The sequence below is a fragment of the Nothoprocta perdicaria genome, unplaced genomic scaffold, assembly GCF_003342845.1.
Source record: "Nothoprocta perdicaria isolate Ctin4 unplaced genomic scaffold, notPer1 scaffold_179, whole genome shotgun sequence".
NCBI lineage: Eukaryota > Metazoa > Chordata > Aves > Tinamiformes > Tinamidae > Nothoprocta > Nothoprocta perdicaria.
In genome coordinates, this window is record NW_020454971.1 from 305,644 (window position 1) to 328,935 (window position 23,292).

Genomic DNA, 23,292 nt, shown 5'->3' on the forward strand with positions numbered 1-23,292 from the left:
CGGGGCCGCGCGCGCGCCGCGCCGCTCGCAGCCGTTGGCCGTTAACGGCCGCTAACGGCCGCGCGGGCCTGCGGGGGCGGCCGCTCGCCTCGACAACGGGGGCGTTGCGCCGCCGAGGCGGCCTCCGCGCCCTCTCCATGGCGCCCAAGGGGCGCGGAAGGAGCAGGCTGCCCGCCCCGCTGCCGGCGGACATGGTGCTGCGGGACACCGAGGGCAACGCGTGGCGGCTGGGCCGCCAGCTCGGCCAGGGCGGCTTTGGCTTGATCTATCTAGGTAACGCTCCGCGCTCCCGGCTCGGGGCGCTCCGCGAGCTCTCTGCGCCACGAGCCGCGTGGCCGCGCTAAGGCAGCAGGAAAAAGTTCTCCGGGAGCCGTTTAGTCCCGCCTGTCTGGAGCCGAACGGGGCTGTGAGGAGCTGGGCGGTGCCTGCCAGCCCCGCGTTAGGAGTAATAGTGTTCAAAACCTGGCAGTGAAACTGCTGCCTGAGTTGCACGTGTAGAGCACAAACTGACGTCCTGTTTTGTATTTTAAAGAGCTAGTTCTGTTTTTCTCCTTTATATAATTATAAGTATATATTATAATTATTTATTATAGTACTTCCTTTTTTTGGAGTGGAAATTTTTTTCTGGTGTTAGTCATTYGTTTCACTTTTAATCTTTTAGTAATGTTTATTTCCTATTGTTTGCTTAATCGAAAGCTACTTTGGTGATACCCTGGGATACAGCATGAGCTTTCTCTGTAGTGTGATCTCCAGGGTTTTATAAGAAGACATGTTTTTATTAAAACAGGCATCATACATCACACATCTTCCTGCTTTTGCTTTTTGTAGCTGCAGGCTGCTCCACATGCAGGGACTGCTTCCCAASGTGCAGAGCCATGCGGGATTCACTGTGGCTTCCTTCAGGTGAAGGACTWGCCCTTCTGTGTCACTCTCTAGTATCAGGCACCCAGTGTAGAGGGTTAAGGTTTGCATCTCCAYGCAAGGGTCAGTGTGTTTTGGTCATCTGACCTCTGTAACAATCTCCAGTAACAACCTAAATGCCACTTCTTTTTTYCTGCTCCTTTGTAAATACAGAGTGAACTTCCACAAACTGGAAGTCTTGGAGGAAGCCAAGACTGTGTGTATATTTGCAGGTGCAACATCAGTGCCTAAGTAATTGGRAACAATTGGTGATTAGGTGCTTACATCTACTCTGTCTTTAAGCTGAGGGTTTCTTTTACTTTGAGCTTGGCCTGGTTTGCCTCACRGAAATTCCTCACCAAGGATGTGGTTGGAGGCTCTGAAAGAAGAACTGCTTTGAATCCTTTTGCCACCGTTAGGAGTTGAGGGGCAGCTGGTAGGCTTGTACAGAGGAGTTCCTGTTGTTCTTTGCTCTGCAATTTATAGTTTACACACACTGAACTGGTCTGCAGCGTGATGGAGAGGGAGGTAAGTGGAGATGACTGAAGACTCAGCTATTGCTCCTAATCAGAAAGCTAATGTAGACATAGCCCAAGATGTTCTTGACTGCATCGCAGAAGTTACTTAGCTTTAACTATGTTGAAAAACTGTTTCACTTCCAAACTTTTTCTTTCTTTCTCAGCAATTCTTTTTCTGGTGATGAGAAAGGAATAATTTGGCATTTTCATCCATTAATTAAATTCTCCAGTGTGCAATAATGTTTTCTCTTGATATTAATCCTTTTTAAATACCTTTGGGAGACCAGGAGATTTGTCACAAATACTAGCTGCCAATATCTGTGTGTGTGCAGTTTTTTTCCCCCTCTTCCTATGTATTTTTTCCCTGTATCTTCCTCTGGGGTTTGATCCTTCAAAAAACTTTAATTGCCTTTGAGAGTCAAGGGAACAAAGTAGATGATTAACCTCCGAGTATGAGGTACAAATGTTTGATGCTGAGAGGTGTCTTCTTGCTGTGTGTGGTTGTCCCACTTTGAGATAGTTTTTAACACATAAGTAACTAGATGAGAGAGTGACCACTAAACCTTCAGTGGGCAGCTGACCCCAAGAGAAGTGCAGAGAGCTGAGCAAGACGGGAGGGGAGACAAATTTGACTGCCTGCCAGATCCAAATGGCAAAGCCCTTTTTATAAAAGTAAAGGTTAACTTTACTGGCTGTATCTTTTAATAAGTATTTTTACAGCAGAGGTGTAAAGATTTTGATGTGCGTTGTTACAGCTTAATTTCCCATTAAGAATGCTCCATACTCCATTAATCTGTAACAATGTACTTGAGAAATTTTGAACTACCTCTACAAACTCTATTTACTGTGGTTGCCTTCCTTGGAAGGCTCAGTTAATGAAATCRCAGCTGCTGAAAGCCCTTTGCAGACCCTGAGCCCTAAATAGCCTCCTCAGGTGTGAGGTAGGTGCCATATGAGCCATCTAGCATTGGTCTTTCGAAGGTGCCTTTTGTCACAGGGAAGGCAGCATGGGACATAAAGCAGCACTGTCTATCATGGTGCATGTTAAAAGAGACTTTTTTTGTGTGCTCTTTGATACTGGTGCTGATTTGCTGTTGGCCACCTGAGACAAACTGTGTTATCCCTTTGGAAAGGGAGAGGARTGGAGAGCAGCTAAGGAAGAATGTGGTGTATCGGTGGCCTCAAGACTAGTTTATAGCCCCATGGAGAACTGTGGCAGTGCATAAGAAAATTAAGCAAGACTTGAGGAGGGTGCCACTGAGAGCCTTACATTCTTTCATTTATCTTCCTGATCACAGTCAGTAATTAACACTAGGCTTTATATAAATCATTCTCTAGTCCTGCTGCAAGGACTCTATTAATGCACAATTTGGATTGAAAATTTAAATGCAGAAAGGTCRCACAATGTTTTGTTACGATTTTGCTGCCACAGTGAAACCTGCCGTGYGGAGCACTATCTGCAGTCAAGTTTCTTTCTTTTGGAAGCAGATAGTTCTGCCAAACTTTGTTGCGGGTATCTTTTACAGTAACAGTTATGTTGCAAGTGTTTTCATTGTATTTTGATTGTATCTTAAAGTGCCCTGGAACTTGGTAAATGACAGGTGAAAGCTAACAGTTGTGAAACCAGTTTTCATAGGTTGTGGCTTCACCACATGTTTGTCTGTTGATTTTTATTGGATGCTGTTTTTGCATATGTGTTGTTCTGAATATGCTTCTGTTTCTGAAGGAGCAATTTCCATGGGTAATTTGTATAGCTGTGAAGAAAGGTGGCAGGGAGCAGAAACTTTCGTGGAAGCCTCTTTAATCTTTTCCATAGTTCTCGCTGCTTGATTTGAGTTAGGAAGCAAATGTTGGTAACCAGTTCTAGAGAAATGAAATTCTTCAACAGCAGTTGCAATTACCTTTACTAAAAATATTTGTTGTATAGTACCGTAAATGAATTAAAAATGCAGTAAAAATGTATCTCTAAAGACAGTATCACTTTTATGAACTCAAGAGAAAGAAGAAGAGCAGAAGGCTGTAGTTGCAGATGCCAACAGGTGCCTGGTTGACTATGAATCTTGCTCAACCTTGAGACATTAAGCTGTAGTTCAGTAAAGGTCCCATGGTACCTCCAGGTGTGAATGGTAGTGTGAAAATAAATCTCATGCCAGACAAAGACTGCATGAGCAAAGTCTTTTATTCTACTTGTTCTAGAATAGTAGTTCTATTAAACTGCATAAATACAGATATGGAAGTAGATTACCTAATTTTTCACCCTGTCTCAGGGCAAACTAAGTCATATGTGTAACATGATTTTGCTAGTTAGTAGTTACTGGGGACAGTCTCATCCTGTTCCAGCTGGTCAAACTGAACTGCTAAAGGGGAAGTATTCCCAACCTATACAACCTCTTGCCAGTGCCTACTTCTTCTTGAGTCTTCTCTCTTTTCTGTCTGTATTTCCCTACAGTTTAGGCCAGAAGCTTTTCAAAACATAAAACTGTTTTTACAGTCTTCCAAAGTGCATTAGAAAGTCCACAAAGATCATCATTATGCCATGTCAGAGTGCTAATGTTTAATGTGGCCATTTTGTTTAACACACTTGYGACTGGGTTAGCAGCTGCTCTTTGCTCTGCATTTGTCCTCTTGGTAGCAGCTGTGGTTGAGGTTGGAGGGCCGAAAAGGCTGGGGGTGATGCCAGAAAGGTCAGAGAGCTGTTGGCTTAGTTCAGTGAGAGCTGCTTTCCTGACGCGCTACCGGGCACCTGCAGCCTCACCCTTCAGCTGCCTTTGGCACCTGTGCCCAGCTGCAAGTGCCTTAGCATCCTGTGTGTGGGTGCTGTGTCAGGCCGGCAGGTGGGCTGGAGCAGCCTCTAGCCAGAAAACAGTTTGGAGGTCAAGTCTTAAATATTAGAGGCCTGGACTCCCATCGGAGAGCTCTATAAGAGCAGACCGTGCATAGCTTTTCTGCTTGGGATTAAAAGATGTGTTGGACATATTGCTGCTGAGAGCTGCTTAACTTTGAAAGTSAAGCAGTGGCGTTTTGTGTTGTGGAATGCAAAACTTTGGCTTTAGAAAATCAAAATCAGGGTTTCATGGAAAGATGAATAAGAAATAAAATGAAACTTCCAGCCAGAACCAAATGTTCTGTACTTGGAGGCATTTGCAGTTATCTGCAAAACGGTTTAGCAGTTGAATGCCGTTTTCTCCCCAAAACATCTTACTTAGGTCCTGTAGAATATGGATTCACAAGCACAATATGGATCCAGGTATAGGTAATTTGCASAAGAAAGCTCAAAATCATAAAGATAACTAGAAGAATAATGTAGAAGAAAACTATTTWAAAATGCTGATCAGAAAAGGGTCTGTCCGGACAGTGATTTTGTATCATTAAAATAATGCTATGGACAGAGAAGTGTGCCTTCCTTAGGTTACATTATATAGAGACTATAAACACACTTAAGCACTGGATGATTCAGTTTTCAGGAAATGCTGCAGATGAMCGTGGGGAGAAGAGTTTTGTGGTGTGGTTAAAGGAATAAAGGCTTATTCCTTTAAATATTTACCTTGACATCTTCTACATGTATGATATATTTAAAAATAAATGTTAGATAGCAGATGCTACTGCTTACTCATTTGTGCACTTTTTTTCTTGGGTTGTTTTTTTATTGTTAGATGCTCTGAATGACATTTCCCCCMCTTTGGCTAGCCATTGAATTTAATAGTTCTTGGCTTTACTTAAAAGGGGTCGGGTTTGTTCCAGCTTTCTTGTGCATAGCCTGTAACTCTAGAGTATGGTATTAACTTCTGAAGGTAGGTTTTATTTCTGCAAAAATTAAACTGACAATATCACTCACCAGGATCAGCTATTCAGTGAAACAAAGCAGAAATAAAATGTTAGCGACCCAAGAACTTCTGAGAGTAGTTCTCTTAGTGTTTCCAAAACGAATATATCCTCAAAATCTCCAACAGTGGCAAAGACACCAGCTGTGGACAGGAGTGGGGATGTTTTTTCAAGCTGCCAGATCAGTGCTGTTTTCTTTTCCGCTGTGTAAACTTTGTCAACAAAACTGGTTCTGGGAGAGCCATTGAAAATATTTCACCATATTCCAAATGTGACTGCCACAAATTAACTGCTCAAGCTGCAACAAGCACATTTGGACTGGCAAATGGAACTGGCACATTTCTCTGTCAGGCGGCGAGCAATTGTGCTCTGCGGTTATTAGAAATCACAGTTCATCCAGAAAAACACCCTCTTTTGTTACCATGTCATATTAACATTTAGAAAGCTACATTAATTAAGATTGTGGCACTCGGCAACAAAACCATTGAAATTCATGGTTAAAGCGGATGTTAAGACTGTAGCTGCTGTGCCTGGATGAAACTAGGGAGTTCTGGAGAGAGGTTAATTTGAGGTAAGTTATTTGCTGTGTTGCCTAGGCACAACAGTTGGAAATTATGGCAAAGAATGTGAATCCTCTTGCACTGCTTTAGCTCAGACTGCATTTTAAATTCTTCATGTGCTTCTCTCTGGTGCTTGCAGGGTGGAGGACAGCGAGGGGAAAGAGAGCGGTGCCCTTTGCAAATCCTTGCGAGGCTCTTGGTGAGCGGAGGCAGCAGCCACTGCARTGGATTCACCTGGTGCCAGTGTTAATAGTTATGCAGGCAGTAGGTTTGATTGTATGCATACATCAGCACCCTTCCCCCCACTGTGGAGCCCATGCATCTCCATAGGTGATGAACAGCGACATGCAAGCTGTAAACTGAAAATGCTCCTATCCGTTATGTTATTTTAAGGCACCCTTTGCAAACATAATCTCGCCGCATCGCGCTCGTGGTACTCGATGTATGTACTTACATGCCATCAGAGACCTCCTGCATGTCAGCACTGCTCTCCTGCAGGGCCCGTGCTTACTGTCCTGCAGTCTAGCAYTTAACTGATTGCAATATTATGAATAGCCATGTGCTATCACACAGAACGAGGCTAGCACATGGCTAATTACGAGTATGCAGTAATTAACTAGAGCTAAACTCGCAGGAGAGTATGTGGTGCTGGGCTATGAGGTATGTAATCAGACTGTTTGTTAAACCTTGGGAGCCTTTCCAGTCTGTTAAGTAACTATACATAGTAATGAGGTAATTTAAAAAGAAAAGAAGTTGTGTATATTTATATACAAAATATAGTCTGTCCTGTATCTGAGCTGCAGTTAAAATACTGCTGCCTGATACATGAATGGTTAATTAAAACAATGTAACAGAAGGTTCATACACACCTTCTGCTTATCTGTATGTATGTGATTAACTGTCTGAGCACTGTCTGTATAAGAAATGTAAAGTTGTGTTACCCACTGTGTGTGTTACACCCTGTTTCACGTACACAGAGGAAAAAACGATGATACCTTTCCTCCTCTTGTGTTTTTGAATGTCATGCCACTCATTTGCTGGAGCATCTGTTCCTGTGTCTTGTTGCTTTTTTCTTGACTCTTCTCCCTGTTCATCGTGTAACCATTTGCAGTTAGTTTTGTCCCTATTTTTGCTTGCTGTTTTTTTTTCGTATGACTCCAAAAAGTATCCGTGCCAGCAAAGGGTAAGAACCATGGGGGTTAGGCCCCTTTGCTGGGCTGTCTCCTGCTAATTGCCCCTCTTCATTACCCTGACAGCTGTTACTGTCTGTTCCAGATTACCGTGAATGAGGCCTCTCTTCATAAAATGTCAAGATGTCTATAGGGAAGTTAGATCAGACTCTTTCAAATACATTTAAATTTGACTCTGCCTTATACCTATCAAGCCTCTGCTAAGKAATTTGATATTAAAACCTATTTTCTTGAAAACAGATTTCTTTCTAATGTGTGCCGGGGCAGGCACCAGGCAGCTCTTGCTCTGTCCTGCTGATGTGACATAGTTGAGTACGAGGAGAACGCCTGGGTCCCCTTCCYCCAGAGTGCGATGCCTTTAGCTATTAAGGCATAGCCTACATGTGACATGTAGGTTTAGTTACATAAGTACCTGTGCATTAGTCCTTAGTTCAGGAGGAGAATATGGTACAAATATGTTTTAGCTTACCAAAATTCCCCTTCTGGTTGTAAGAATGGTTTTAAATTGTGTTCTGAAAGTTACTGTGTTACTTGGCCGAATCTATAGGTAGTTCACACTTTTCAGAGCCGCCGTTTCGGGGCACGGCTGYGTTGGCTCTGAAAGGCTGCCTGCGCAGGAGCGTTTGCAGCAGCGAGTGTCAGGCAGGGGGAGCGCAGAGGCCGTGCGTCCTGCCGGACCCAACCCAGGAGATGAGCAGAATTAAGGCAAGATGGACATTGAAGGAATCTGTTCATTCAAAAAATAGCTTTTATGCTCTATCAAAGATGTAAGCTTGGATAGTTTGATTAGACCCGAGTTTATTTGATTTTTTTATTATGCGGATGAAAGCGATCTATTTGTGTGTGTGCCGGTAACCAAAGTGTTTCACACCTGGACTGTTGTGGTATTTGATCATTCTGMGAAGTTTGAAAGGGAGACTTGTTTCCTTGGAACTGTATTCTTTTTTTTTTCTTTTCCTTTTTTTTTTCCTCTAGTGATCATTCTAAAAGATGATTTAGTCTCATTAAATTTTAATCCGAGTGTAGCTCTATGCACTTCAGCAGTATCAGAGAAAAGTGATAGTTCTCCCAGGGTCAGAAGGAAATAGAATCGCATTGTGTGTGCAGGGAGGCTCTGTCTCTGGGGCCGTAATTGGCACATGTGGTCAATGATTGTTTTGAAATTTCTACTTGCTCTAAGAGGCACAATCCCTCTTTTAGGCAAGTGATGGCTCTGCCTTTCCTAACCTAGGCCAGTGGCTAAATAAAGTCGGAATAGAAAGCGAGGTTCTAGGGCCAGATTAATTTGTACTGGTGGAAAGCAGTCCTGTAGGCGTAATGTAGGTCATAACTTTTAAGTGGTTTCTTTGTCACGATAGTGGATTGACAGGGACCAAGTACAGAGGTTACCCAACTGATGGGAATGGCTAAAACATAGTCTGCTGTCATGTGATACCTCATCGTGGTGCAAAGGTGATGGAATTGTCCTGCTTGTTCCCTAATCCATGTTGAGGGAAAGAGTTCTGCAAATGTGCATTAAAACTGCTTTTTGACWTTTTTTTTTTGCTGTGTTTTAATTAATTGACAATGCTTTGACCTTTAAGAACAGAAATTCATGCTACATGTTGGGAGCTGGAAGTACTTGTCCCGTGTTTTTGACTGCCTTATGCAACATTAGCTTGCTCTTTATTTGCAATTCTGTTTTGTGGTGTGGTTTCATTCCCACCTCTTTCTCATTTTGCAGCTTCCCCTCAAACTCATGTTCCTGTAGAAGATGATGCTGTGCATGTAATTAAAGTGGTAATGTGTAGATTTCATTTCTAAATTGTTAACATGTATTCAGTGCTTTCCCTTAATTATCTATTCTCCTCTTAAGCATTGGGTTTGTATTGAATGCTTGTGGCTTTTGTTTTTTAAGTCTTTTTTTTTTTCTTTTTTTCTTTTTTTCATGCATAGTGTTTGCTGGGCTTCATTAATGCCCTGAACAATTAGTAAAGAAAATGAAACCATATATTTTAAACCATGCTTGATTTTAAAGTATTTCTGAAACGAATTCCTAAATAATTATCCCCCAAATCAGTGTTGCAGACTGTTTTTTCTTCTTACTAATTCCGAAAGTGGCAAACCAGATGGCAAAAAAAGGTCAAAAATATAAGGGGGGGGGGATAATCCCCTAAATCTTTTATACATTTTCTAGGAATTGTTTTATAATATGCTTTCTGATACAAACTTTACTTATTTCTCAATAGGAGTATCTTGAAAATGGCCCCCTTTTTTCTGAAGTGAAATTTTACCAAAGGGCTGCGAAACAAGTGCACAGTAAGTAATGTATCAGAAAAATCCCTGATTTCTAATTCAGTTAGCTTTAAAAACTAAGTTAGCTTGGGTTTTTTTGTTTGTTTTTCTTGAGAGCTGACACTTTAGCCCTTGAAAGCCAACTTGTTGYGTACGTGCTGAACCGATTCTAGTTGGTGTTATAATAACAACTTTGTGTTGCTGTAGGTGTCTTTAATTGGATGTAGTCCTTTGTGATCAGAAGCRAGCCAGGTGGTTTCTGCTCATGTGCACACATCAGCGTGCAGCAGAATGTATGGACTCCAGATAAGGCCAGTCTTTGAACAGGGGGTGTTTCTGCTAGTACCTCTTCTCCTGAACCAAGTTAAGAATACACTAAATAATCATAGAATTTAGTGGTAACTGAGACAATTGATTCTGCAGACTGTGAAATAACCGTTGCAATTTATTCATAGGAACTGTCCTAAAGACTTTAGATGGCTTAGATTGCTGGTAGATGTAAGAACTTTTGCTTGTTTGAAGCAAGCTGGGTTGATGTCCTGCATATAACTTTACCRTCTTAAATGAAGTGGAACTTTTAAAAGAATTACTTTCTCAACAGTTGATAACTGGGTATATCTGTTGCCTTTTAAGGGTGCGAAGTATTACACTGCTGGAACTTTGCTTCCTGATTTAGAGAATATAGAGGACCTAACAGTGAAGTTATCACCTGAATTGTTTGCTAAAGCAATCTGTCAAATCATATTTGTTTCATTGTGGAGTTTTGCATTGATCACTAAAAGCAGTAATAAAATACTGAAAAAACTTTCTGGCTACCTTGAACACAATGTTGTCTTTTTATGTTATTACAGTAAGAAAATGGATGCATCTCAAAAAAATAAAATGCTTAGGAATTCCAGTGTATTGGGGATCAGGCTTGGCTGAATACAAAGGGAAAAGGTAATAAATAATCAAATGAGTTGTAATCAAGTGTGAAATTGATGAAAGATCCATTTTCAACAAAATAAAGGATATGTCTTTTCAATCTGCCAATGCAGACCTGCATTCTTGCCTTAAAGGATTCCTCCCTTCTGTGTATTTCCTGATAGCTACAGGTTCATGGTCATGGAGAGACTGGGGCAGGACCTTCAAAGCATCTTTGAAGGTTCTGGGAGTAGGTTTGAGAAGACGACTGTGCTACAGCTTGGGGCACGAATGGTACGTAGAGAGTRAGGAAACTGCTTTGGTTTTAACATATAGAATTCAACTAATTAGGTCTTTTTTTCTGAAGTAATAAAATTCCTCTAGGTAACTGTTGAATTTAGAATTAAATATATATTTAAATGCTGTGASTTTTTACTTAATTTTTTTTTAAAGTATAAAATGCAGACTAGAACTTGATGGGCTCAAACCAGGCTCCTTTCTGGTCGATTAAAGCATTTTTAAATGTATGTCTAGACTGAGATATGTAAACCCTCATGTGCTTTAACATGAATTAATTTTTTTAAATTTTTTTTCAGTGTCTGCAAGGTATTGTATAAGACCCTAGAGAATTTTGATCACAGTAGTTTAGGTGTGCAACTGTCAAATTCAACTGTGTTTGTTGAACTCTCTACTGGCCTAGGCCAGAATTAGGCTATTTGCAAGTGTCATTTTTAAATGTACGTAGACCAGCAGATTCTAATGGATGGTCATATACGTTTTCCTTTGTGATTTCCTTTGTGTTGTGAAAGACTGCTTGTACTGAGCACAGATATGCAGCAAGTGGAGTTGAGGCAGTGGTCACAAGCTGCAGAAAGGGGAATTCAAGAGAGCATAATGTAAAAACATTTTCACAGGGAGAATGGTGCAGTGCTGAACCAGGTTGCCCAGAGACGTTGCCAAATAAGCAACTTGGAGGCTTTTCTAAACCTGGATTGCTCAGCATCATGTGCAGCCTTATCTAACTTTTGAAGTGAGCCATGTGTCAAGCAGGGGTTCGACTTGAGTCTTCTAGAGATCCCTTCCAACCTCAATAAAAAAATAAAACTGCAAAGGGCTTTTGTAGCCATGTAATTAAACAAATTTGTAACATTTCTTGGCTGTCTTCGGGCTCTTCAGCAGCCAAAATTAGAACGTCCTTTATTCAAATTGCCAAGTACGAGCATATATTTCATAACAATTAGAAAGCAATCACCCCTTAGTGAGGAGTTGCAGGAGGATGATGATGAGAAGAAATAGGCAACTGAATTGCAGGCCATGCAGTAATTGGCAGGATTAACTGTATTAAATCTTTAGGGTTGAGTGTATATGCTCTTCCTCCAAAGAGCCTGCTGCTACTCAACAGTTCCTTCAGTGTTTACAAAATGCTTAGTTTACTCTCTGTGAGCTTTGAAGCTGGTATTCTCAAGTATTTACACAGGGCTACTCACACCAAAATTATTATTAATAATAATAATATTATTATTATTACTTTGCCATTAGCTGTGTGTGGGGAGGAACAGAACGGAGCGGGGAGTGGACAGAGCTCTGCAGCTGGGCACTTGATGCATGTGATGTGAGCAACGCAACACAGAGTGAACCTTCCAGCAGGGCAACTAAGAAGGACCTCTCAGACCTTGTGCTCTACCAGCACAGAAAAACCTTGTCATCTCACAGCCTGCGTGGCCCCTGAACTCACTGTATGAGTGAGAAATGTTTGGTGCTAGGGTGAGAGAGGAGTAGAGGTGRTGATGCTTTCCTTTCTGTTAAATCTTTTCTAGTTGGATGCTTTGGAATACATACATGAAAATGAGTATGTTCATTGTGACATTAAAGCAGCAAATCTGCTTTTGGGCTACACCAACCCACATGAGGTGAGCATTTTTACACTTATCTATGGTGCTACTCTAATGCATTTAGAACTGCTTTTACCTATGTATATTCTGCATTTCATGTATTAAAAGAAGAGAGCTTGCTGCAAAAACGTTATCTCTTCTTAGGAATTTTTGTACTGGATTTGTGGAGCTTGAGGCTGGAGAGAGAAGCTGGGCAAAACTCTTGCCTTGTTCTCTTATTGCTCCTTTGATTTGGGTTATAGTGAGGGAARGGTAAAATAACCCACAGGATAAATTAAGGGACCTAAAAAACTCATCTGGATTATGCCACTTTAAGTATAGAAGTATAGTTTAAGAATCTGGCCCTTGGTATTACCTTTCTGGGGAAGATCTAGCTTTCTAGTGCTCTTACGAGCTGTGCTTCCATGAAACAAGCTCTTACTCATTGTACTGGGTAGAGCAGGTGAGTATCATCAAGAGTTTTACTTTCTGTTTAGCACTGCTAAAGCCAAAAGGAGCTGTGAAAGCTGTTTTGGTGACATGCCATGAAACAGATCTGTTGATTCTGGCCTGTTTCCCTGGTTTTATCACATCCTTTTCCTCCTTTAGTTAATGAAAATTTGAAGTACATTTCTCTCATGGAAAATTATCTTAATTTTGGAAAAGGGGTGCACCCCTTCAATGTAACTTAAATATGATTTGCTATAAGCAATATTTCACCTCATCCTTTAATTTTTGTTTTCCTGCAGCAGTGACAAAGTAATACATGCTGCAAAACAACTCACTGCTGTTGAAACACTGAACTGTATCTCATTTCTTCAAAACTTTGTCTGCTTTAAATGCTTGATTCAGATTTAACTTTTTAGCTTTTAAAATGCATAGATTAAAGATTCTCATGACTATTTTAAACAATCATGTTTATAGACACTTGCATAGATTAGTACATAATCTCACTTTATGGTGTTTACTGGCCTGCTGAATCTGAGAAGAGGATATTTAGAGGCAAAATGATCTGYTCTTACTAACATAACTCAAATTACTTGTTTTGTCTTGTTTGTTTTTTTGTGTGTTTTTATGATAACAGGATATGCTGCTATTTTCATGTTCAAATCATTTTGGATATGTCTATTTACAATTATCATAAAGTTTTAAGACATGTAACTGACTGATCAGTTGCTTTTGCCAGACTTAGCCAGATTGCGGGGTGGCTTTGTAATTTGCTTTATTTTGTTTTTAAGGGTGTTAAATTCTCTGACAGATCAAAAATAAGGTAGTCATGAGCCTTGGGATAGATGTTTTGAGTAGCAGTGTAACTTAAATATCAAAAAAACTTGAATAGAGAATCCAGCTCAAATACATCCTAGCTAATGGTGTACGAAGAGTGAGCTAAAAGGTTTTGTGTGGATTTTTTTTAAAAAGTGCCCAGACTAATTTAGAAGAGTTAAGAGGAAAGGATTGCTCGTAACTGCTTGCAAGGGCAAGATAGGAATTAAACTTCCATTTTTGTGTGCCTAAAGAGAGAGAGCTACTTGGGTGTATTTGATAGCAAAGTGAGTTTGAAGGGAGTTTAATYCCCTGATCACAGGCCTTGGAAAGGGTGCCGGGGACCCCAGCCCTGCTGCCTAGTCATGCCATGATGACAGAGCCCCAGACTACGCTCGCTGTGTGCAAGTCATGGTTATTCATAAGTGCATTTTAAAGTAGTAGAGATAGTAGTATGTTAGTATATTTATATTTCCTTATTCCAGAGACAGAAGTTGAATGTGAATGTATATATCCTTTCAGAACACGTAACTTTGCTATTGTTGTTTAGTGGCTGTTTATGACTGAATTTTATGAATTTTATGTGCAAATTTGCCAGTAGCTTCCTGGCAGTAGATTCGAGAAGGGGTCACCTTTCTGTGCAACGCTTTCTGCTCTTATGCTGTCTCTTCTATAAATTAACCTAGCAAAGTTATGGAACAAGTGAAGCCCTGAGTACTGAGGGGAGTTAAAGGTAACTCAGTACATAGCAATAACTTTTTATATGATTAATCGGAATGAGCATTGTTGATAGAGCCCCTAAAAGAGAAATTTTAATCCATTAACCCCATTGAATTCATACTAAGTATCATTGAATGATACTTAGTACTGAGACAGCTTGTCATCAGACAAAAGCTTAAAATCAACATTTTTAGTACATGAAATGAGGTTTGGAGGAATGTCTCTTTGAAGCAGTTTTCTTTTAGCATGTTTTTCATGGAGTGTATCAGCAACATGCTTTAGTGCTGTGGACTCTTTAAGAGTCTATCAAAAGGTCTCTCATTTTTTTAAGCTGTACATTTTAAATAATAGATTTGTACCTATGAGTTCTGATTTTGGTTTTATGTGTTTCTTAGAAACAATAGCTACAAAATAACTTGCAGATATAAATCATAGATAGTCTTAACATTAAAAAATGCAAAAATACTTTAAAATACTGATTTTTTTTTAAGACCAGGCTGCTGTGGAACAGTGAAAAAAGGTGATACAGCCCACACAGTCAGTGCTCAGGCAAAAATACACTGAAAGGAATTCCAGCTTTAAACCGTTATTCATTGTTAGATAAGTTCCACTTTTTATCTGTTAACATTTAAACAACCTTTCTTTTATGGAGAGATAAACAGTAGTGGTTTTTTGATCCCATGCAACAAATTTGCTCAGGAGGAGATGGGTTGAGAAAGAATGAAAATCCTTTCTGTTCCCATTCATGTGTTTTAGGAAGAATATAGTACATAGAAAAATTAGGCAGGAAGAGTTGAGTTAACACATGAATGCTGACTGTGCCCCCAATCAAGGGTCCAGCTTCCAAATCAGGTGCCCTTAATTTTCTTTCATCACTCTTAATTCTGCATTTGGATATAACTTCTTAGGCTGGCTTGATTTGCTTTTGTGGCTATGATCCTAAGTACTTTGGAATGCAGTTGATTCCAGAGCATTGGGTTTGTTCCCTTGCTTCCTGTTGGCTTCAAAAGACCAAGAAGAGCACAGGGTAGGAAAGAGAGCAAAGGGTCCAAACTGGGCATCCTGGAAATGGCCTTAGGCTTGGGCTGCACTACTAGGTTGGCAGCCACATTGCACTGTCAATCTTTACCTGTTATATTTTGGCAATATTTGGCTGAATTTAACAGAGAATTTTAACTTTTTATAACACAATGTCTCACAAAGTTTTTGTTAAGAATGCTATTGCTTTGCCAGAACGTCTTGCTACATATATTTTGTGATACTTAAAGCTTGTGTTTTCTTGATGCTTTTCTCTCCAAAAGTTTGTTGCTGAAAACGTTTCTCTCTCAATATTCCAAACGAGGTTTTCTCCATTTCTTTCTCAAATCTTTTGATTTTTCATTCTTTTTTCTTCCTTCTTAACATTTTTGCCCTTCAAGACTGTTTCATCTTTCCCTCTATTTTTTTCCTATAGTCTTGCTCCAGAGCGTGTGTGTGTGAGAGACAGAGTGTGTAAGAAAACAACTACCCTGTATTTCACTCCATACCTTCTGCTTCAAATGGAACAGCCGTCTAGGCCAGAATACAAGAGTTTGAATGAATTTAAAAAAAAAAAAAAAAAATCTGGAAAGGTGGTTTGGTGGCCTAGAATCCCTGCACAGGCATGGGTGATTCCTTCCCTTCTCTCCTTTGGTTAACCCACTCATCTTCCTTTCTTGTCTTGCTTGCTCTCCTAGATTTTGTGAAAAATACAGTTTCTCTCTCAATCACTGTCCTTCAAACTTCTTACACCAAGATGTACCTCACTCCTAAGACTTCCTTTAGGCTGTCCTTTTTTTGTAGAATAGTGTAGAATTACATTGATGACTCTATGGCCTTTAGCAACCCATCTCCCTCTTATAAGTACAGATCTAGTTAATTATTTACAGAGCGTTGTGCAAGCTTAATAATGGAATCAAATGGAAAGAAAATGTCCAAAGAAAATCTGGATGTCATTATTCTTTCAGTGACAAATCACCTGTTATGTGTACTTCAAGACAAAGAAAATGCCATGAGAATCCCAAGTAGCAGACCCATGACTTTCCAGATCAGTACAGTTAGATATTATAGGTGTTTTGTATGTTTGGCAGATATTTAGCACTTCAGATGTAAAGCTCTGTGATGAGGGAATCATGCACCAAAAAAGACCAGAGGAGAGCTAAATACTGCAAGAACTTGCTTGTGCGGGTAGATGGATATTTGTGCCTATATGGCTGTTTAAGATGGACACATCCATGTTAGCATGAAATTAAGTGCCAAGGTTTAGGAAATCTGGCTCATAATCTATAATAAAATTATTAATAACAGACCATGCTAAGCAGTGCTGAGTCTAGGGCAAACTGAGATACACTTCTGAACATGCTTTTTAAAAAACAAAACCTGAATAAAATCATCTAGGATAAAATAAAGAAGCTGGGAGTGGAGGCAGGAGTGTSATGTGACGTGGCTAGAACTTGTTCTAGGCTAGTGTCGTAGTGTCTGATCCTTGGTATCATGCTTTCTATTTGAAACATCTTACAAATCTTATTGTGTCTCTCTTGTCTTGTTTCTGCTTTGTTCTCAGTATGCAAAGTGTGCAGATGCAAAGTACCCTTCTATGATAGGGAAGCACATGCTAACACTGTAACTTCAGTATTTCTGTTCTTTAATCATCACTCTTCCCCTTTCTTCCCCCATCCTCTTTGAAAACAGGCAAATAAAATTACCTACATACCCTTCCTGCCATGTCCTGTRTGAGTTTGGAAGGATGCACTGTGTCACTTTAACAAAAAGTGTCAGCAAGCTATGAAGAACTCTGCATTTTATGRTGAAAATTATATTATTAGAACAGATGGAATCAGGAAAAGGAAATTGAGATTAGTGGAGCCCTTCTGAYCATGCTGGTGGCAGGGATGTGGAAGTGCCTTCCTGGTTTTCCACAGGTGGAAGGTGGTTGTGTTGTTCCAGCTCTACTGACCAGCATCTAGAACAACCTGTGCTGCAGTCCTGTGTGTGCTTGTTTAGTGCATTCAGGTGGCTTCGGCTGTCACTGCTTCTTGGTTTGCAAGTCTTGGCTCTTCCACTGATGACAGAATAACCTAAAGCTACTTCTCACTTTCAGTTTTTTTCCCCTGTATAAATTTAGAACAGCTTTGCTAAACTACTGCTGCGGGTATGTTAAGTAAATCTAATGCTAACAATGATTTAGGAGTACACATCACCATCCTATAGCTAAGGCACAGTGACTTATTTGCACGGTTCAAATTTGGCTGACATATACTTGAGATTATTCCCTAGACACCCCAATAAGATAAGATCACACAGATTGACCTGCCATATGAGAACAGCTTATTGCATCTGCTAGTGCTTCCAGCCCAGATGCCACCAGAGAGCTGGCAGAGAGGTTTCTTTCTTGTTTTCTTTTATTGGTTAAGTTCTCGTTTTAGTGTGAGAGCTCAAGTTGTTAAAGAGGGAAGTCCATTCCATTCAATTGCACCTGCCAAACATCTACAGTCAAGCAAAATCCAAACCCTACTGCTTTGGCAGGGCAGAGTGTCTCTGACCTCCTGGCTGCTTGCCAGCCCGCACAAGATGTGGAAAAGTCACAAAACTTGGTGCTAGGGTAGCCCAGATTGGCCCTAGCCCTGGCTGGGGCTCAGGGCAGGAACCAGAGCCTCAGGAATACACCAGAGAATGAAGGCAGGAGAAAATCAAGTTGCCCGACCCAGTCACGTTTAGGCCGTGTCCCAGATTTTCTAAAGGTGCCTGCAGTCTTTAATCTTGCCTCGCAGTTTGTAAAGTCTGCCAGGTGAAAAGCATCATCACTAATCTTAAAAGCCATCACCCTGCAGGAAGTGAGGGTTGCATSCCAGCTTACACGCTCCAAATAAGCACAGATCCTGCAGCAGAAACAGTAAAACCAAGAGAGCAGCCATCCCRGGATTCAGAGCTGCCTGGAGCACAAACAGGAGGCAGTAATTCAACAAAATGTGCCGCGAAATAATGCGCTAAGTTTTCTTGAGAGTTTTTGTTTGGGTGTTTGTTTTCCCTCCACCAAGAGTGATACCATTAAATTAAAAGTGAGTGCTGGAAGAGTTTCTAAAAGGCTTTTATAGGATAAGCTATTTCTTAGCTAAAGAGGAGACCAACTCYTTATTCTAAACTTAGTTTTCTTTATAATGTGAAGTGATTTACTAGATATAATTTGCATATGACTTCTGATGCTCAATTTTTTTCCCGGAGATCAGTCCCACTGACAATACTATAGCAGCCATAGATTTTTGTTTTGTTTTTTTTTTTCTAAGCGAGAAACACTGTGCTTGAAATATTTCTAAAAAGCAATTACCTACTGTGAGAACTGGTCAATGCAAAGGGGCAAAGGCCAGGTGGRAGTGTAAAAATGGGAGTGAGAGGATATCCCACATATACCTGTGGGATATTAGGGAGTGGACAGGCTGTGATTAAATTCCAGCTGCTTTCAACAAGTTGCTGCTTGCTGGCTGTGCTGCAGGTAGCCAGGTGCAGGTAATGGGTCCACCCCAGATGGAAGGTAGAACAGGGTAGTGTGAAATCCATACAGGCCACTTGTGCCCTTACCGTAAAGCTCATGCATGGCAGAGTTGCTGCAGATGCAGCATCCTGCTGCCCTGGGGTCACATTCCCTKTGTGCCCTGGAGCCCCGGGCTCTAGGGAAGGCTACTGCTGTTTGACTTTCCTCCATGGCCTTTACCTGGTGCTGTTACTATGAAATGGGACAGTTGTAGTTGGTGGAAGATGAGAGTAGGGGTGAGAAGTGTATTTAGTAAGGAGARGAAGGGATCCCATAAGCAACATGCAGATACATAAAAGGCATATTGCCATTTACGATGTCTGGATGCCCACCTGGAGAGGAGAGTGCTAAGGAAAAGACAAGAAGACTGAAATTCTACCTGACTCTGAAATAAGATAAGACTGTGGTAGTAGAAGGATTTAAATGGGGAGGGCAGCTGTTATAGCCCCCAGTTGTACATATTTTATCCAGMGGCACCATTTGGTTTAATAAAATTTAGATCTAAGGCTGTCCTTAACCTATCAGTTTCTTAAGGCTTAATTGTAAAGGTTATACTTTCAAAGGACAAAAGCATTATTCATTTGTCTGTTCATGTCTTCCAGGTTTATCTTGCAGATTATGGACTTTCCTACAGATATTGTCCCAATGGGAACCACAAACAGTATCAAGAAAATCCTAGGAAGGGCCATAATGGGACAATAGAGTTTACCAGCTTAGATGCCCACAAGGGAGTAGGTAGGTTTCTTTTCTATTTTATTTGATTTCAGAGGAATGATAACAGAAYGAGCCATCAGGCTGGGTGAGCTGGTGTGCTCAGGGTTGATCCGCCCCTTGCGGGGTGACCTCTGCTTGTGCCTGGGCACGTTCCCTTGGTGGGAGCCTGGTTAAACCTGAAAGGCTGAGGGGTGACGGGGCTGGGAGATAGACTGAGGTGCCCAGGGAGAAGCTCACTGTTAAACTCCAGGATTTGCGAGGCACTGCTGGCCTGTGTTTGTGGTACTCAGCAGAGACAGAGTCAAAAAATGTTTTGAGCCTGTGAAGAGGCCTTTGTGGAGATCTGGACCTGAGTGTCACCATCCACATTATCGGGGGATATTTCAAGATGACATTTCTTTTGCAAGGAAAAAGCCTCTCTTGGAGCTGTAAAGCGTTAACTTTTGAAATCTTTTTCCAGTAGCCTTTCATATATCTTACTTATTTAAACTCACTTTGATGGTATTGGAAACACATTTGCAGGTAAATTACATACATAGTCCTTTTATTGGATATTGATTATACTGCCTTGCATTCCAAGGCAGACTTAATTCAACAATTCCCTAATTAGTTAAAGTCATAACCTATGTCTTGTATTCATTTACCATTAATTAAACCTTAGCTGTTTATTACACTGCAGTCCAAATCCAATAGCAGACCCACAGAGCCATGGAAAAGGGAATGGGGGGTCAATATTGAAAATATATGGTGCAGAGTCCCACTGATGGCTGCATTGTTCACAATCAATATGGTCAATGCAACACAACTTTCTTAGTTGCTATGTCAGCAAGACAAAAAGTCAATTCTAATGTTATGCTAGTGAAAAAATGGTGATTATTGAAAAACTTTGACTCTTAATACAAAACAGTGTTTTTGTTAACTTTTCTTTATTCTTCCCTCCCCTCCCCAGATCTTCTAAAGCAAAAGGAATGGTTTGATGTTGCCAGTTYGGCTAAGATCACAGTGTCATTAATGATAGCTACAGAAATTTGTGCTTGTTAATAGCTGCTGAACTGTTACCTTAAACTAATACTTTCTAACGAGTTTTAGTTGGCACAAACAACTGTATATTATTGCTTTTTCTATTAAAAGGACCATTGACCATGTAATGTAGAGGGTCTTGATAATTTGCCGGCACTGTTAAAACCTGCAGTCGTTTAACTCTGGTCATTAGGAAAAATGAAATGAGACTGTGAAGTGTTTGCCACAAAGACAATGATTGCATGATTTCACCTGCTGAAAAGTACTCTGTGGTGCAGAGGGCACCTGTATCAGCCTCTTCCAGCTCACCCAAGCATGTGGTGTGTTTTCTGGAGATCTGACTCCGACTCTTTTGCTTGGCAGTGTGAGACCTGCGGCTAAGTACCAGTATTTTATGTGGAGGCTTTTGGAAGACTTACTTGAGGTTGGTGTATCGGGATTCAACTGTTGAATAGACACAGCAATTAAGTTGCCTAGTGGACATGCAACAGGCAAACTAGTAGCATGCAGGTGGGAGTGAAGCAGCCTGTGGGATGGATAAATCCCTCAAGCCAGCTGCAGATGAGTTGAATTGGTGAAAAATGGGGAATCTAGAAAAGAAAATAGTCAGGTGTCTTGAGTGAGGTTAGTCCATCCTCAGACCCAAGAAACTCATGCTTGTTGGTGGTTGCAGAGAGAAGGTCTCCAGATTTTCTGCTGCCGCCAGCAGAAAAGCCTACAGAACATGATGGGAAATCTTCATGTTGGGAGAATCTAGAATATTCATGGGGAGCCTCAGCTCTGGCTCCAGCTTCGCAGCAGCCTCAGTCCGTTAAGGTCAAATTAACAGAGTTTCCCATTTGTGGCAGCTCTCTCAGCATCCCAGGGAAAAAGCACATCTGCCCTAACGGTGTGAGATGCTGCAGGCCTGGATGCCAAAACAGTGACTCTTTTCCTTCGTCTTTTGCTGTGAGGTGTAGAGTTATGGAGATGTTTAGGGACATTGGGGCACTGCAAGTTTCCCAGCCCATGTGGCAGAGATCTTTGCTCAACAGTCTCTTGAACTCTCGGGTCGTGATTGATGCTCTCAGCACAGTCTGTTATCTGCAAAATGAAACGAGGTGCTCCTCTGAAAAGTATTTAAAGAATATATTGCCATGCACTAGTGAAAAAATGACGTTAGCAGATTTCCAGGGTGGAATATTTCTAATGCTCTTTAAATATAGTTTAATTTTTAAAAGTTGTTTTACAAAGATGAGATCCTTTTCAGAGGGCTTTTCTTCAGTGTATATAGCAGCATAAATATTTCTCCACTCTCATGATCCCTGAATAGTAGCATTTGTTGTGCTGAGCTAGAAAATGAGAACCCTGTGACTTGCTTTGCTTTCTATTTATAAAGCAGTTACCTGAATACATAGYGATCTGAGATGCGTGCAGAAATTTAAAATGAAATTATGAATTTGTTGCTTTACAAAATGCTTGGCAATTCTGGAAGCTGATAGCCTCCTTCCATAAAGCCARTCAGACGCTGTTTTAAATCAACACTGGTGATTCACTAGTTGAATTGAGAGATTGACCCTGCTGTGTTGCTCCTTGCTGCTCAAGCTCCATGTGGAGCTCCATGTGGAGCTCTCCTCAGTTGCAGAGGCTTCGCACTCCATCAAGATCCAGGACGTACCCTCACGTGGACACCACGTGGCAGCTCTTGGTGGTAGAGTTAATAGCCTACAGGTTGAGTTAATAGTTAATAGTGTTGAGCACCATCTCAGTTAGATCCTTTAGCCATATCCAATGTTACCATTYGAAACGAATCACGGACCAAGCCAAGGCTTTGCCACTGGCTCTGCCCACACCATCAGCTTTCTTGTGTTCAGTGCTGGATTTTTGCAGGCTTGTCTGTGGCCAGCAAGGGGCCCTGAACAAGGTGGTGTGTTTTAATCAAAACTCRTTTTATTTTAATGCAAATTCCCTACGACACACAACTGCACTGTTGGTTTTAACACAGCGTTTGATTGGGTGAGTAAAACCTCATATTCAATTTTGAAGTCCGTGCTGTATAAACAGTCTTACATTTTTGCTTGTTGCTTGATAATTAAAGAGAATTATATCTGCACCCAATATACATTAAAAAACAAGTTACATAGTGTTAAAAAGTAATATTTGAATCAATGTATTTTATGGATTTTTGTAGATTTTTCTACTCACTGAGGCATGCAGTCAATACCTAATTTCTCTAGAGATACACTGTGCTTAACATATCGAGTTTTTTTTAAATACTCTAGTYCTGTGCATTGAGTGCCTAAGACCAGTTTTAATTTGCTATCATTGATGAACATAAGAGTATGAACTATCTGTGTCGAATTCCCTCCAGCACATGGTTATGTTGGCGAGTACATTTTCTCTCAAGCTGCTTTCATTGAGCAAAAGTCTGTGCTTTGGTTTTTGGTTTTTTTTCCTTGTTTTCAGGCAAGAAGGTTGTGCTTGCGTTGGATGCAACGAGTCGCCGGGTGCTTGCGCTCTGAGTCTGCACGGCCTCGTTGCARGGCAAGCTCTGCAGGTTTTGCTCTCCTTTTCCCTGCCATTCTCACAGAAACGTTGCCTTTCACATAAAAACCACAGCTCAGGRCTCGTCTGTTTTACTGTTTCATGCTCTTGCAGGGCCTGGATAGAATATGTGCAGGGTCAGTTTGTGAAGAAGGATGCACAGGGATATTAACACCTAACGCTGGTGTTACTAAGATTCCTTCTGAACCCGTGTGTCTTTTCAGAGCACTTCAGCTCTAAATAGCTCTGCATCTAGAGGTGTGTTCAGAGTTTGTTCATGTATATTTAGTAGCCAGAGGCAGCTTGTTGCTTATTGTTATGTTGGTTAGGTGAGTTCTAGGTGGGCTGCCCTTTGGTGTGTGTTTGCCAAGGACTGTACGTGGGACAGCATCCACTCTACTCAGTTATTTCGTGTCCTGCTGCAGTGAATTTCCCAGATTGATCCAGAACAAAGAAAAGCTTCAGTTT

General features: G+C 40.9%; 1 protein-coding gene across 1 annotated transcript in view; it reads left to right on the top strand.

The window, feature by feature from the left end:
* Positions 1–137: 137 nt before the first annotated feature.
* Positions 138–23,292, top strand: part of VRK2 (vaccinia related kinase 2) — a 37,282-nt gene continuing 14,127 nt past the window's right edge. The window contains exons 1-7 of the mRNA XM_026036444.1: positions 138–273; positions 8,714–8,769; positions 9,219–9,288; positions 10,116–10,203; positions 10,353–10,461; positions 11,985–12,077; positions 19,170–19,302. Coding sequence (XP_025892229.1) covers positions 138–273; positions 8,714–8,769; positions 9,219–9,288; positions 10,116–10,203; positions 10,353–10,461; positions 11,985–12,077; positions 19,170–19,302 — 685 coding nt within the window. The remainder of the gene's footprint in view (positions 274–8,713; positions 8,770–9,218; positions 9,289–10,115; positions 10,204–10,352; positions 10,462–11,984; positions 12,078–19,169; positions 19,303–23,292) is intronic.